The 16157-nt window shown below is 50.5% G+C and overlaps 1 protein-coding gene across 1 annotated transcript in view; it reads left to right on the top strand.

The window, feature by feature from the left end:
- arrb2b (arrestin, beta 2b) overlaps positions 1 to 16157 on the top strand; it is a 66950-nt gene that overhangs the window by 36416 nt on the left and 14377 nt on the right. The window contains exons 2-3 of the mRNA XM_038996236.1: positions 13723 to 13753; positions 14607 to 14667. Coding sequence (XP_038852164.1) covers positions 13723 to 13753; positions 14607 to 14667 — 92 coding nt within the window. The remainder of the gene's footprint in view (positions 1 to 13722; positions 13754 to 14606; positions 14668 to 16157) is intronic.

The raw sequence follows: 16157 nt of genomic DNA, 5'->3' as shown, positions 1-16157 counted from the left end.
GAGGGAGAGAGACAGACACGGAGGGAGAGAGACAGACACGGAGGGAGAGAGACAGACACGGAGGGAGAGAGACAGACACGGAGGGAGAGAGACAGACACGGAGGGAGAGAGACAGACACGGAGGGAGAGAGACAGACACGGAGGGAGAGAGACAGACACGGAGGGAGAGAGACAGACACGGAGGGAGAGAGACAGACACGGAGGGAGGGAGGGAGGGAGGGAGAGAGACAGACACGGAGGGAGGGAGGGAGGGAGAGAGACAGACACGGAGGGAGGGAGGGAGAGAGACAGACACGGAGGGAGAGAGACAGACACGGAGGGAGAGAGACAGACACGGAGGGAGAGAGACAGACACGGAGGGAGAGAGACAGACACGGAGGGAGAGAGACAGACACGGAGGGAGAGAGACAGACACGGAGGGAGAGAGACAGACACGGAGGGAGAGAGACAGACACGGAGGGAGAGAGACAGACACGGAGGGAGGGAGACAGACACGGAGGGAGGGGGAGAGAGACAGACACGGAGGGAGGGAGGGAGGGAGGGAGACAGACACGGAGGGAGGGAGGGAGGGAGGGAGGGAGAGAGACAGACACGGAGGGAGGGAGGGAGGGAGGGAGGGAGGGAGACAGACAGACACGGAGGGAGACAGACACGGAGGGAGAGAGACAGACACGGAGGGAGAGAGACAGACACGGAGGGAGAGAGACAGACACGGAGGGAGAGAGACAGACACGGAGGGAGAGAGACAGACACGGAGGGAGAGAGACAGACACGGAGGGAGGGAGACAGACACGGAGGGAGGGGGAGAGAGAGAGACAGACACGGAGGGAGGGAGGGAGGGAGAGAGACAGACACGGAGGGAGGGAGGGAGGGAGGGAGGGAGACAGACAGACACGGAGGGAGGGAGACAGACACGGAGGGAGAGAGACAGACACGGAGGGAGAGAGACAGACACGGAGGGAGGGAGGGAGGGAGGGAGAGAGGGAGACAGACGGAGGGAGAGAGGGAGAGAGACACGGAGAGAGGGAGGGAGGGAGGGAGAGAGACACGGAGAGAGGGAGGGAGAGAGACACAGAGAGAGGGAGGGAGGGAGAGAGACACACGGAGGGAGGGAGGGAGGGAGACAGACACGGAGGGAGGGAGGGAGACAGACACGGAGGGAGGGAGGGAGACAGACACGGAGGGAGGGAGGGAGACAGACACGGAGGGAGGGAGGGAGACAGACACGGAGGGAGGGAGGGAGAGAGACAGACACGGAGGGAGGGAGGGAGGGAGAGAGACAGACACGGAGGGAGGGAGGGAGGGAGGGAGAGACAGACACGGAGGGAGGGAGGGAGACAGACACGGAGGGAGGGAGGGAGACAGACACGGAGGGAGGGAGGGAGAGAGACAGACACGGAGGGAGGGAGGGAGGGAGGGAGAGAGACAGACACGGAGGGAGGGAGGGAGGGAGGGAGAGAGAGAGACAGACACGGAGGGAGGGAGGGAGGGAGGGAGAGAGAGAGACAGACACGGAGGGAGGGAGGGAGGGAGGGAGAGAGAGAGACAGACACGGAGGGAGGGAGGGAGGGAGGGAGAGAGACAGACACGGAGGGAGGGGAGGGAGGGAGGGAGGGAGAGAGACACGGAGGGAGGGAGGGAGGGAGAGAGACACGGAGGGAGGGAGGGAGGGAGAGAGACACACGGAGGGAGGGAGGGAGGGAGACAGACACGGAGGGAGGGAGGGAGACAGACACGGAGGGAGGGAGGGAGACAGACACGGAGGGAGGGAGGGAGACAGACACGGAGGGAGGGAGGGAGACAGACACGGAGGGAGGGAGGGAGGGAGGGAGAGAGACACGGAGGGAGGGAGGGAGGGAGAGAGACACGGAGGGAGGGAGGGAGGGAGAGAGACACACGGAGGGAGGGAGGGAGGGAGACAGACACGGAGGGAGGGAGGGAGACAGACACGGAGGGAGGGAGGGAGACAGACACGGAGGGAGGGAGGGAGACAGACACGGAGGGAGGGAGGGAGACAGACACGGAGGGAGGGAGGGAGACAGACACGGAGGGAGGGAGGGAGACAGACACGGAGGGAGGGAGGGAGAGAGACAGACACGGAGGGAGGGAGGGAGGGAGGGAGAGACAGACACGGAGGGAGGGAGACAGACACGGAGGGAGGGAGGGAGAGAGACAGACACGGAGGGAGGGAGGGAGGGAGGGAGGGAGAGAGACAGACACGGAGGGAGGGAGGGAGGGAGGGAGGGAGAGAGAGAGACAGACACGGAGGGAGGGAGGGAGGGAGGGAGGGAGAGAGAGAGACAGACACGGAGGGAGGGAGGGGGGAGGGAGGGAGAGAGACAGACACGGAGGGAGGGAGGGAGGGAGGGAGAGAGACAGACACGGAGGGAGGGAGGGAGGGAGGGAGACAGACACGGAGGGAGGGAGGGAGGGAGAGAGACAGACACGGAGGGAGGGAGGGAGGGAGAGAGACAGACACGGAGGGAGGGAGACAGACACGGAGGGAGAGAGACAGACACGGAGGGAGAGAGACAGACACGGAGGGAGAGAGACAGACACGGAGGGAGAGAGACAGACACGGAGGGAGAGAGACAGACACGGAGGGAGAGAGACAGACACGGAGGGAGAGAGACAGACACGGAGGGAGGGAGACAGACACGGAGGGAGGGGGAGAGAGAGAGACAGACACGGAGGGAGGGAGGGAGGGAGGGAGGGAGAGAGACAGACAGAGAGAGGGAGCGAGGGAGACAGAGAGAGGGAGCGAGGGAGACAGACAGACGGAGGGAGGGAGACAGACAGACGGAGGGAGGGAGGGAGACAGACACGGAGGGAGGGAGGGAGACAGACACGGAGGGAGGGAGGGAGACAGACACGGAGGGAGGGAGGGAGACAGACACGGAGGGAGGGAGGGAGACAGACACGGAGGGAGGGAGGGAGACAGACACGGAGGGAGGGAGGGAGGGAGGGAGGGAGAGAGACAGACACGGAGGGAGGGAGGGAGACAGACACGGAGGGAGGGAGGGAGAGAGACAGACACGGAGGGAGGGAGGGAGGGAGGGAGAGAGACAGACACGGAGGGAGGGAGGGAGGGAGAGAGACAGACACGGAGGGAGGGAGGGAGGGAGAGAGACAGACACGGAGGGAGGGAGGGAGGGAGGGAGAGAGACAGACACGGAGGGAGGGAGGGAGGGAGAGAGACAGACACGGAGGGAGGGAGACAGACACGGAGGGAGAGAGACAGACACGGAGGGAGGGAGACAGACACGGAGGGAGGGAGACAGACACGGAGGGAGGGAGACAGACACGGAGGGAGGGAGACAGACACGGAGGGAGAGAGACAGACACGGAGGGAGAGAGACAGACACGGAGGGAGAGAGACAGACACGGAGGGAGAGAGACAGACACGGAGGGAGAGAGACAGACACGGAGGGAGGGGGAGAGAGAGAGACAGACACGGAGGGAGGGAGGGAGGGAGGGAGGGAGGGAGAGAGACAGACACGGAGGGAGGGAGGGAGGGAGGGAGAGAGACACACGGAGGGAGGGAGGGAGGGAGACAGACACGGAGGGAGGGAGGGAGACAGACACGGAGGGAGGGAGGGAGACAGACACGGAGGGAGGGAGGGAGAGAGACAGACACGGAGGGAGGGAGGGAGGGAGGGAGAGACAGACACGGAGGGAGGGAGGGAGACAGACACGGAGGGAGGGAGGGAGAGAGACAGACACGGAGGGAGGGAGGGAGGGAGGGAGGGAGAGAGACAGACACGGAGGGAGGGAGGGAGGGAGGGAGGGAGGGAGGGAGAGAGACAGACACGGAGGGAGGGAGGGAGGGAGAGAGACAGACACGGAGGGAGGGAGGGAGGGAGAGAGACAGACTGAGTGAGGGAGGGAGGGAGAGAGACAGACAGAGAGGGAGGGGGAGAGAGAGAGACAGACAGAGTGAGGGAGGGAGGGAGAGAGAGAGACAGACACGGAGAGAGGGAGGGAGCGAGAGAGGAAGAGAGAGAGACAGGGAGGGAGCGAGGGAGAGAGAGAGACAGGGAGGGAGCGAGGAAGAGAGACAGACAGGGAGGGAGCGAGGGAGGGAGGGAGAGAGACAGTGAGGGAGCGAGGGAGGGAGGGAGGGAGGGAGAGAGACAGACACGGAGGGAGGGAGGGAGGGAGAGAGACAGACACGGAGGGAGGGAGGGAGGGAGAGAGACAGACACGGAGGGAGGGAGGGAGGGAGAGAGACAGACACGGAGGGAGGGGGAGAGAGAGAGACAGACACGGAGGGAGGGAGGGAGGGAGAGAGAGAGACAGACACGGAGGGAGGGAGGGAGGGAGGGAGAGAGACAGACACGGAGGGAGGGAGGGAGGGAGAGAGACAGACACGGAGGGAGGGAGGGAGGGAGGGAGAGAGACAGACACGGAGGGAGGGAGGGAGGGAGGGAGAGAGACAGACACGGAGGGAGGGAGGGAGGGAGAGAGACAGACACGGAGGGAGGGAGGGAGGGAGAGAGACAGACACGGAGGGAGGGAGGGAGGGAGAGAGACAGACACGGAGGGAGGGAGGGAGGGAGGGAGGGAGGGAGAGAGACAGACACGGAGGGAGGGAGGGAGGGAGGGAGAGAGACAGACACGGAGGGAGGGAGGGAGGGAGAGAGACAGACACGGAGGGAGGGAGGGAGGGAGGGAGAGAGACAGACACGGAGGGAGGGAGGGAGGGAGGGAGAGAGACAGACACGGAGGGAGGGAGGGAGGGAGGGAGGGAGAGAGACAGACACGGAGGGAGGGAGAGAGACAGACACGGAGGGAGGGAGAGAGACAGACACGGAGGGAGGGAGAGAGACAGACACGGAGGGAGGGAGGGAGGGAGGGAGGGAGGGAGGGAGGGAGAGAGACAGACAGACACGGAGGCAGGGAGGGAGGGAGGCAGGGAGAGAGACAGACACGGAGGGAGGGAGGGAGACACACGGAGGGAGGGAGGGAGGGAGACACACGGAGGGAGGGAGGGAGGGAGACACACGGAGGGAGGGAGGGAGGGAGACACACGGAGGGAGGGAGAGAGACAGACACGGAGGGAGGGAGAGAGACAGACACGGAGGGAGGGAGGGAGGGAGGGAGGGAGGGAGGGAGACACGGAGGGAGGGAGGGAGGGAGGGAGAGAGAGAGACTGTATGTTTCCTAAGGCGGGGTGTGTGTGTGCCTCTTGGCTGCTTTCTCCCACTCTTTCTGGGATCGTGGTCCCAGTCAGGGCAGCTTTGTGATGTCTGTATTTACATGTATTTATATATTTATTTATATAACCTTTTATTTTTTATCAGGGAGTCATACTGAGACCAAGTTCTCTTTTACAGATGAGACCTGAATTACATAAATGACAGAAAATACAAAATGCAAGTTCTCAATTGGCCTACAGGCACCAAAATGTCAAATTTCAGAACATTTTGAAGATTGTTCCACAAATAAGGTGCAAAAAAATTGAAACGCTAATTTACCTAACTCAGTAGAGACTAGGGTTACAAAGAGTCTGAAACTTTCCGGGAAATTTCCGGAAATCTTCCATGGGAAGTTGAGCCCGGGAATTTTGCTTAAATTCGTCAAAAAAGTTAGTTTATAACAGTGAACCTTTTTTTGTGGGATACACATCAGGCAATTCTAGGTCTTGTGGCATATTTTGGTTAAACTATCCCCAATTCAATGGAATTGCAACCCTCTGCATGGCTAGTCCATTCTTCCATCAATGTGCAGTGCATTCTTCCATCACATGTACAGCTGATTCTCAAGATCTTACACACTAATGAGATGCTATTGAGCCCACACTACTACACTGTCTGAGCCAAGGACTACATGCTTTCTGGTAAGTTTTGATTACAATACTGGGTGGGGTGAATATATTTTATATGACATATACATTATTTTTTGTTAACTACAGCAAAGTGTGTTTAAATAATTTCTAACTTGTTCAAAATTTCTGCTAGTTCGTTTTTGCTACCATATGGGCTTACTCGACCCTGCTAACTGAGGAGTGTTAATTCACCTGTTTCCATACATGTTTCATTTTAAAACATTTATCTTACAAAGGAGTTGTTATTCTAACTGCTTAACTATTTATCTGTACATGGAATTGTATTTGGTTATTTTTTTACAATTTTTTAAATAATCTTTACAGGAAAATGCTATGAATGTCTTGCTCGAGCTGTGTATGCAACTGGTTCACCTCTGATGCTCACAGGAAATGTGTATCGGAAGAGATTTCTGAATGTTCTTCGCCCAGCATACACCCCTCCAACCACATATGCTTTATCTACTCATTTGCTGGATGCAGAGTTCAACAGAGTTCAAGTGAAGGTCAAGCAAATCATAGAGAAAGCAGACTGTGTTGCAGACATCTCTGATGGGTGGTCAAATGTTCGTGGGCAAGGAATAATGAACTACATCATCTCCACCCCATAAACAGTATTCTACAAGAGCACAGACACAAGGGACAACAGACACACCGGTCTCTACATTGCAGATGAGCTGAAGGCAGTCATCAATGACCTTGGACCACAGAAGTTATTTGCACTGGTGACAGACAATGCTGCGAACATGAAGGCTGATTGGTCTAAAGTGGAGGAGTCCTACCCTCGCATCACACCCATTTGGCTGTGCTGCTCATGCATTGAATATGCTCCTCAAGGACATCATGGCACTGAAAACAATGGATATACTACAAGAGAGCCAAGGAAATGGTTAGGTATGTGAAGGGTCATCAAGTTATAGCAGCAATCTACCTCACCAAGAAAAGTGAGAAGAATAAGAGCACCACATTGAAGCTGCCCAGCAACACCCATTGGGGTGGTGTTGTCATCATGTTTGACAGTCTCCTGGAGGGGAAGGAGTCTTTCCAAGAAAAGGCCACATCACAGTCTGCCGATATGGACCGCCCCATCAAGAGAATCCTCCTGGATGATGTATTTTGGGAGAGAGTGGTAAGCAGGATTGAGGGAGACAATGCCATCCTGTCTGATGTTCAGACTCTGCTTGCAGATGAAAGAGAAGAAATCCGCACTGCCCTGCCCACTTCACTGTTGCTCCAAGCAGAGGAAACTGCAGTTCTGAAATGCATCAAAAAGCGAGAAGACTTCTGCCTGAAGCCCATACACGCCGCAGCGTACATGTTGGACCCCAAGTATGCTGGCAAGAACATCCTGTCTGGTGCAGAGATCAACAAGGCCTATGGTCATCACCACCATGTCTCGCCACCTTGGCCTGGATGAGGGCAAGGTTCTTGGCAGTCTGGTGAAGTACACTTTCAAGCAAGTGCTTTGGGATGGAGATGCAATATGGCAGTCGTGCCAACATATCTCATCAGCAACCTGCTGGAAGGGACTTTGTGGATTTGAGGCTCTGTTGCCTCCATCATCCTCCAAATCCCACCAACATCAGCCGCCTCAGAGCGCAACTGATCCTTGTTTGGGAATACACACACCAAAGCATGCAACAGGCTGACCAATACAAGGGTTGAAAAATTGGTGGCCATCCGGGCAAATTTGAGGCATTTTGAGCCTGACAACGAGCCATCCTCATCAAGGTTGGAAAGTGACAGTGAAGATGAGGCCTCAGAGTCGGATGTTCAAGAGGGGGACATTGAGGAGGTCCAGGGAGAAGACAATGGAAGCCTGAGAGGAAGACAAAGCTTTAGTTTCTAGACTGTCATTGTACAGATAGATGTATGTTGAAAATGTTTCTGGGAGATGCGATGGATCATTGGGGATCATTCAATGTTCCCTTTCTTTTGTTGTTTGGTGAAATCATCCCATGTGAAGAGTCAACTCATTTAATTAAAGTTTAATTTGTAAATAAATAGTTTAAAAAATATATATATTGGAAGGATTTAATCATTTGCAATTATGTTTACTTATAAGGTAAACGGTTTATGGTTCTGTCTCCATATGATATGGTAAATATATCCAATGCAAAAAACATCAACATTTAAATGGTATTAATATGAATTCCCAGATATTCCCGTTAATTCCCATATATTCCCATTAATTCCCACGGAAAGTTTCCACCTCTGAATATTTCCCAAAATGTGCAACACTAGTAGAGACCAAAGGAATTTCCAGAGTTAGCCATCCCTAAGACCAGGCGTGGCAATTCGTATGTCTAAAGTTTAGTAAGGATGTTAGGTAGAGTGGGACTTTTTGTAAAAGTGCTTTTATAAATGAAAACCTAGCAATGTATCAACCTACATGACATCAACAAGGGCCAACCAACTTTCTGGTAGAGAATGCAGAGGGATGAGCATTAAAATTGTCGCACGTAACAAAGCGCAATGAGCTATGATAAACTGCATCTAACGGCTTTAATGAAGTAGCAGCTGCTTTCATATAGATGATGTCACCGTCGTCTAGGACCTATAGGAATGTTGACTGAATAATCTGCTTTTTACTATTTTGCGAGAGACAGGACCTATTTCTATAGAAGAAGCCCATTTTTATTCTCAGCTTTTTAACTAATTCTTCAATATATTTTCTAAAAGACAGCTATTCATCTATCCAGATACTTGGAAGCAGGGACATTATCAATATGGACACCATCCACAGTACATATGCATATACAGTTGAAGTCAGAAGTTTACATGCACTTAGGTTGGAGTCATTAACTTGTTTTTCAACCACTCCACAAATTTCTTGTTAACAAACTATAGTTTTGGAAAGTCGCTTAGGACATCTACTTTGTGCACGACACAAGTCATTTTTCCAACAATTGTTTACAGACAGATTATTTCACTTCCAGTGTATCAGAAGTTTACATACACTAAGTTGACTGTGCCTTTAAACAGCTTGGAAAATTCCAGAAAATTATTTCATGGCTTTAGAAGCTTCTGATAGGCTAATTGACATAATTTGAGTCAATTGGTGGTGTACCTGTGGATGTATTTCAAGGCCTACCTTCAAACTCAGTGCCTCTTTGCTTGACATTATGGGAAAATCTAAAGAAATCAGCCAAGACCTCAGGGAAAAAAATGTAGACCTCCACAAGTCTGGTTCAAAAGTGCAAATCAATCCCAGAACAACAGCAAAGGACCTTGTGAAGATGCTGGAGGAAACGGGTACAAAAGTTTCTGTATCCACAGTAAAACGAGTCCTATATTGACATAACCTGAAAGGCCGCTCAGCAAGGAAGAAGTCATTGCTCCAAAACCGGCATAAAAAAGCCAGACTACTGTTTGCAACTGCACATGGGGACAAAGATTGTACTTTTTGGAGAAATGTCCTCTGGTCTGATGAAACAAAAATAGAACTGTTTGGCCATAATGCCCATCGTTATGTTTGGAGGAAAAAGGGGTGGCTTGCAAGCCGAAGAACACCATCCCAACCGTGAAGCACGGGTGTGGCAGCATCATGTTGTGGGGGTGCTTTGCTGCAGGAGGGACTGGTGCACTTCTCAAAATAGATGGCATCATGAGGGAAGGAAAATTATGTGGATGTTGCTTTAAAATATCTCAAGACATCAGTCAGGAAGTTAAAGCTTGGTCGCAAATGGGTCTTCCAAATGGACAATGACCCCAAGCATACTTCCAAAGTTGTGGCAAAATGGCTTAAGGACAACAAAGTCAAGGTATTGGAGTGGCCATCACAAAGCCCTGACCTCAATCCTGTAGAAAATTTGTGGGCAGAACTGAAAAAGCGTGTGTGAGCAAGGAGGCCTACAAACCTGACTCAGTTACACCAGCTCTGTCAGGAGGAATGGGACAAAATTCACTCAACATATTGTGGGAAGCTTGTGGAAGGCTACCCGAAACGTTTGACCCAAGTTAAACAATTTAAAGGCAATGCTACCAAATACTAATTGAGTGTATGTAAACTTCTGACCCACTGGGAATGTGATGAAAGAATTAAAAGCTGAAATTAATCATTCTCTCTACTATTATTCTGACATTTCACATTCTTAAAATAAAGTGGTGATCCTTTGGCTAAGGTGTATGTAAACTTCCGACTTCAACTGTACATGTTGTATCTTATCATTTTCTGGGCCTTTTCCGTTCCCATGACAACAGGTGCAAGCCCCATGTGGCTGCCATGGCAACTAAATAGAATCCATGGGGGGGGGGGGGGGGCGAGTCTTGTAACACACACATACAAGCGAGTACACACATACACACACACACAAAAGTGGATTAACAGCTAAATGAGAGTATAGGCAGTTCTGACTCGTCGTCGATCAGTAACCTTTCACTGTGTGCGTGTGTGTTGGCCGTGCGTCGCCCTGGGCTGGTTAGATAAGATGCAGTATTAATAAGGTCTGTTCATTAGACCAGGCAGGCTGAGACACTGTCTACATCCTAAATAGCATCCTATTCCTTATATTGTGCACTACTTTTGATCAGGGCCAATAGGCCTCTGGTCAAAAGTAGTGCACTATGAAGAGAATAGGGTGCCATTTGGGATGCACATAAGGCACTACACTAATAGGCCTTAAATCTGTAATTAGCTCTGGAGAGAGAGGGGGAGTTCAGGGAGAGGGAACGGAAGAAAGAGGGGGGAAATAGCTATCAGGGGGAGAGCGAGAGCCGTAAAATGGGGAGAAAGACAAGAATTTATGGAGCAAGCCAAAGATTAAGCAGGCACTCTGGAAGAGAGGGAGGGAGAGCGAGGGCCGTGTGTGCGTACTGTATTTGTGCGTGTGCTGCTATGTAGTCCAACAAAGCGGCTAGCATTCACATCAGTTGGGGAGTGAAAAGTAAGCCACGCATTGACCTGTGTCTCCCCAACACACACACACACTGTGTGCTTTCTCTTTTTTTTTTCTTCTTTCTTTCTTTCTTTCTTAATTACTTTCTATCTTTCTTTCTTTCTCCCTCTCAATCACTCCTTCTCGCTGGCTTCATTCACACGTTCTCTATTCCTCACTCACTTGTTGTTTTCTTCCTTCCCTGTCCCTCAGATAATCTTGCCCATGGCCTCTGGATGATCTCCCTCATCAATTGTTCATTTGTCTCCTTTCCTTCTTTTTCTTCCCTCTATTTCTCTCTTTTTATTCACTGGTTGAAAGTGGGATGAGGAGTGTAAGTGTGTGTGTGTGTGTGCCTGCACATGCTGTTGTGTGTGTCTTCCTGAGCTCTGACCTTCATTTTAGTGATGTTTTCCATCCCTCATCTATCCATCTTTCCATCCCTTCCTCCATCCTCTATCCATCCCTTCCTCCATCCTCTATCCATCCCTTCCTCTATCCATCCCTTCGACCATCCTCTATCCATCCCTTCGTCCATCCTCTATCCATCCCTTCGTCCATCCTCTATCCATCCCTTCCTCCATCCTCTATCCATCCCTTCCTCCATCCTCTATCCATCCCTTCGTCCATCCTCTATCATCCCTTCCTCCATCCTCTATCCATCCCTTCGTCCATCCTCTATCCATCCCTTCGTCCATCCTCTATCCATCCCTTCGTCCATCCTCTATCCATCCCTTCCTCCATCCTCTATCCATCCCTTCCTCCATCCTCTATCCATCCCTTCCTCCATCCTCTATCCATCCCTTCCTCCATCCTCTATCCATCCCTTCCTCCATCCTCTATCCATCCCTTCCTCCATCCTCTATCCATCCCTTCCTCCATCCTCTATCCATCCCTTCCTCCATCCTCTATCCATCCCTTCCTCCATCCTCTATCCATCCCTTCCTCCATCCTCTATCCATCCCTTCCTTCGTCCATCCTCTATCCATCCCTTCGTCCGTCCTCTATCCATCCCTTCCTCCGTCCCATCCTCTATCCATCCCTTCCTCTATCCGTCCCTTCCTCTATCCGTCCCTTCCTCTATCCGTCCCTTCCTCTATCCGTCCCTTCCTCCATCCTCTATCCGTCCCTTCCTCCATCCTCTATCCATCCCTTCCTCCATCCTCTATCCATCCCTTCCTCCATCCTCTATCCGTCCCTTCCTCCATCCTCTATCCATCCCTTCCTCCATCCTCTATCCATCCCTTCCTCCATCCTCTATCCATCCCTTCCTCCATCCTCTATCCATCCCTTCCTCCGTCCCTTCCTCTATCCGTCCCTTCCTCTATCCGTCCCTTCCTCACTCTTCTATCATCCCTCTATCCATCCATCATCCCTTCCTCCCTCCTCTATCCATCCATCATCCCTTCCTCTATCCATCCATCATCCCTTCCTCCATCCCACTCTTTCCTTTGATCCATCTCTTCTAGTTGCTGACTCAACCACATATTATGATGTTTAGACAGACCTTCAAACACCTGTAGCTCATTCTCTCTCTCTATCCCTCCCTTCCTTCTCTTGCTCTCTCTCTTGCTTTCTCTCTCTCACTCTCTCTCTCTCTCTCCAACTCTCTTCCCCTCTTCTCTCTCTGCCTGTGTTCCACCTCCTTTTACCTCGTGCTTTCTCACTCACGGTCTGTTCTCCCCGTCTCCCTCCCTCCCCACCCTCTCTCTCTTTCCCTTCTCCCCCCTCTCAACTCTCTTCCCCTCTTCACTCTGCATTTGTCTCTATCATTATGATCAATCATCTTTTCATATTGTAATAAACCATTGTTCATCACTGTCGTGTCTGTTAACGTGTGACTCCCCAAGCTTCACAACACACCACCACAGAAACATACCGTTTTATTTCTCTCACATTATCTTCCCTTACATTTACTAAAGAAACGGAGGGGAAAGAGTCATTCATTCATTGTCCCTCTTTGCGTCTCCTTTGTCCCCTTCTCTCGCTCCACTCCCTCTGTCTGCCAGTCTCCCCCTCTTTTGCGGCCCCTGCTGTTGTCTCTCGCACTCTCTCTCTTTCTCTACTCTCTCTCTCTGTTTTCCCATCTCTTGCGGTGCAGCCGAGATACAGAGCTTAACGGTTTATGATAATCTGGAGCGCACTCATTGTCACCCCATCAACATCAGACACAGGACGCTTTGGCTTATGGCCACTGAACAACAGCCTCTCTGACTTGGGGGAGCTAGGTCTCTCACATTCAACTTAGTAGACGTACCAAAGACAGTGCAGTTTGACGACAGGCAGAAACTGCTTCTCCAATAGAAATCGTGCTCGTAGGCGATGTCGTGGCGACGTAGGCTAGCTAAGCTCATGCGCAGCAACGCGTCAATCGGGTCGAACGGTTGTCTCGCGGGGCGAACTGCGCTCGTGCAGGCCGTTCAAATCGAAGGCGCTCCTTCGATATGAAGTTGTTTTTGAAGAAAATGAGAACTTGTCAGTTCGTATTTTTTCACGAGGTTGGAGTAAAAATATGTTCAGCTACTTAAGACATTGGCTCGAATATAGGCTGTGCCTTTTAGAGTTTAAAAAAAATATTAACAACTAAGGAAGTATTTTTCACATATCTCACTGACTTCACAAACCCCAAACCCTGGCCTGGTCTGTTTTGCAAGCGTTCCCGGAAGTCTCATACCAAAGAGTGTAAAAATGGACCCGATGCCTCTCTGCTTGGCCCTCAGCATTAATGGGATAGATTTGGGGGTAAGGCTAGTGTCCTGTCCAGGGGGTGTACTTGTACATTAAGCTGCCGTACACTACAGAAACAGGCTCCATCTTGCACAAGCCATTCTAGAGTAGGCCCACTGCATTGTCTCACTGCTTGTGGTTTACGTCTTTTGATGTCGTGTTCATTACAGATACAGAACAGTCTACTTTGAGCGGGAATATCGCTATATAGTTATACAAATTGGAATCTTTGGTGACTAATTCTGTTTCGCTCTCTGTCTCTCTCTCTCTCTCTCTCTCTTTCTTTCTTTTCAGAGTCTTCAAGAAGTCCAGTCCCAACTGCAAGGTAGGTCACAACTCCCCCTTGTGTGCCTGCTTGCTAGTGCATGTGCATACTTGTGTGTATTTGCGTGTGTGTGTGTGTGTGTGTGTGTGTGTGTGTGTGTGTGTGTGTCAGACAGAAGGTAAGGCGGGTTCCTCCTCTTTCACTGTGGAGTATATTTCTCCCTGTAGACTTCCTCTCTTCTTTTCTCTTCCCTCATTCTCTGCTCGTCCCTTCTCCTGGATTACGCTCGTAGCTCGTCTCTCTCTCTCTCTTTACAACAGTAGATTATCTATCTGATTTATCTGTTTTTATGTCTAAAGACTTAGGTGATCTTTCCTCTCTGCTGTAACTATAGATTTTTCCTACACACAGTGCCTTTTATTGATTTCTCTTATTTCATTTGCTGTATCATCTTTGCTCACTTTCCCCTCTCTGTTGTTATCTATCTTTCTTTCTCTCCCTCCCTCTCTCTCTCTCTCTCTTTCTCTTTCTCTTTTCTCTGTGTCTCCATGATGGAGGGATCAGTGTGTGTAGATGACGTGTTTTGTGATCTGACCCCACAAGGGAAGATAGTATACAGGAAGGGAGTGGAGAGACTAGGGGTCAGTGTGTGTGCGTGTGTGTGTGTGTGTTTCACCTGTATGGTCTAATTTAAAGAGTAATGTTGACGTACGCCATGTTTTTCTTTCCATTTCCACATACAGTTCCCGATTTTACCCACCCTCTGTTTCCATCCTTCTTTCTCTCATTTTGTCTATTTTGTTATCTCTACCCTTCTGTCCCTTTCTCTCTCTCTCTCTCTATGTCTCTCTCTCTCTGTGCCTCTCCCTCTGTAACTATATCTCTCTCTCTCGCCTTCTCTCTCTCTCTCTAGCTCACTGTATACCTGGGAAAGAGAGACTTTGTGGATCACCTAGACCATGTAGATCCAGTGGGTGAGTAGTAACACACACACAGTAACGTTGGATCGCCTACACCACGGCTTTTCCACTCTGGGGTGCAGGGGACATGGGCTACCCCTATTTGTGATGCAACGTCTAATAGACACACACACACCCACACACACTATTGTTGATGTAATGTTGTCGGAAAATCACATCAACCCCCTGGCGTCTCGCTCAGGGTTGCTATGACGACAGCACCTCACATTAGGGAAACACCCTCACCATGGGGTGTGTGTGTGTGTGTGTGTGTGTGTGTGACGATGGGAGTAACCCTAGTGAGGTAGTGTTTTGATTATTTCACATTGACTTATACACACAGGACTACGATATCAGAACAACCAAATATTTTTTCTATGACACACACACACCAGGGCTACTTATGGAACTATACATCTACGATACGCCAGAGAAGTATCAGGTCATTCTCGCCTGTTTTGAAATCCATACATTGCTTTCTATAAGACGTTATAAATGCTCATACGCGCTCATGACCAGTCTAATAATATGAAGTAAGGGGTTAACGTAACTATCCATGTATAAGTAACGTTGGTGCTTTATAACTTGTCATAAGCATGTCTGAGCCTTTATATTGTCTTATAACAAGGCTTATACTATGTTATGTTTCTATATGAATAACCGTAGCTTTCATCAGAGGGCGCCACTTACATGTCGAATCTGGAATAGCACTTTAACCCTTACTTTGTTGTCCGATATTTGTGTGTACTCTGTATTTGTGTGTACTCTGTATTTGTGTGTACTCTGTATTTGTGTGTACTCTGTATGTGTGTGTACTCTGTATTTGTGTGTACAATGCAGGTTCAGTAGTGTGTGCGTGTGTATGAGCATGCGCATCGGACTATTACTCTCAATCTCAGTAACCAAATACTGTGCGGCTTGGGTAACAGAAACACTCATACGTAATATGATCTCTGTGTGTGTGTGTTGTTTTTCACTGTTTGTGTGTGTTGTTTTTCACTGTGTGTTGTTTTTCACAGTGTGTGTGTGTGTTGTTTTTTACTGTGTGTGTGGGTGTGTTGTTTTTCAGTGTGTGTGTGTTGTTTTTCACAGTGTGTGTGTGTGTTGTTTTTCACAGTGTGTGTGTGTTGTTTTTTACTGTGTGTGTGGGTGTGTTGTTTTTCACAGTGTTTTACACAGTGTTGTTTTTCACAGTGTGTGTTGTTTTTCACAGTGTGTGGGTTTTCAGTGTGTGTGTGTGTGTGTTGTTTTTTACTGTGTGTGTGGGTGTGTTGTTTTTCACAGTGTGGGTTTTCAGTGTTGTTTTTCAATGTGTGTGTTGTTTTTCTCGTGTGTGTGTGTGTGTGGTTTTTCTCGTGTGTGTGGTTTTTCTCGTGTGTGTGGTTTTTCTCGTGTGTGTGGTTTTTCTCGTGTGTGTGTGTGTGGTTTTTCAGTGTGTGTGTGTGTGTGGTTTTTCTGTGTGTGTGTGTGTGTTGTTTTTCAGTGTGTGTTTTTCACAGTGTGTG

This window comes from Salvelinus namaycush, chromosome 6, assembly GCF_016432855.1.
Source record: "Salvelinus namaycush isolate Seneca chromosome 6, SaNama_1.0, whole genome shotgun sequence".
Classification (NCBI taxonomy): domain Eukaryota; kingdom Metazoa; phylum Chordata; class Actinopteri; order Salmoniformes; family Salmonidae; genus Salvelinus; species Salvelinus namaycush.
The sequence above is the reverse complement of the archived record's forward strand: the minus strand, read 5'-3'. Positions and strand labels throughout refer to the sequence as shown.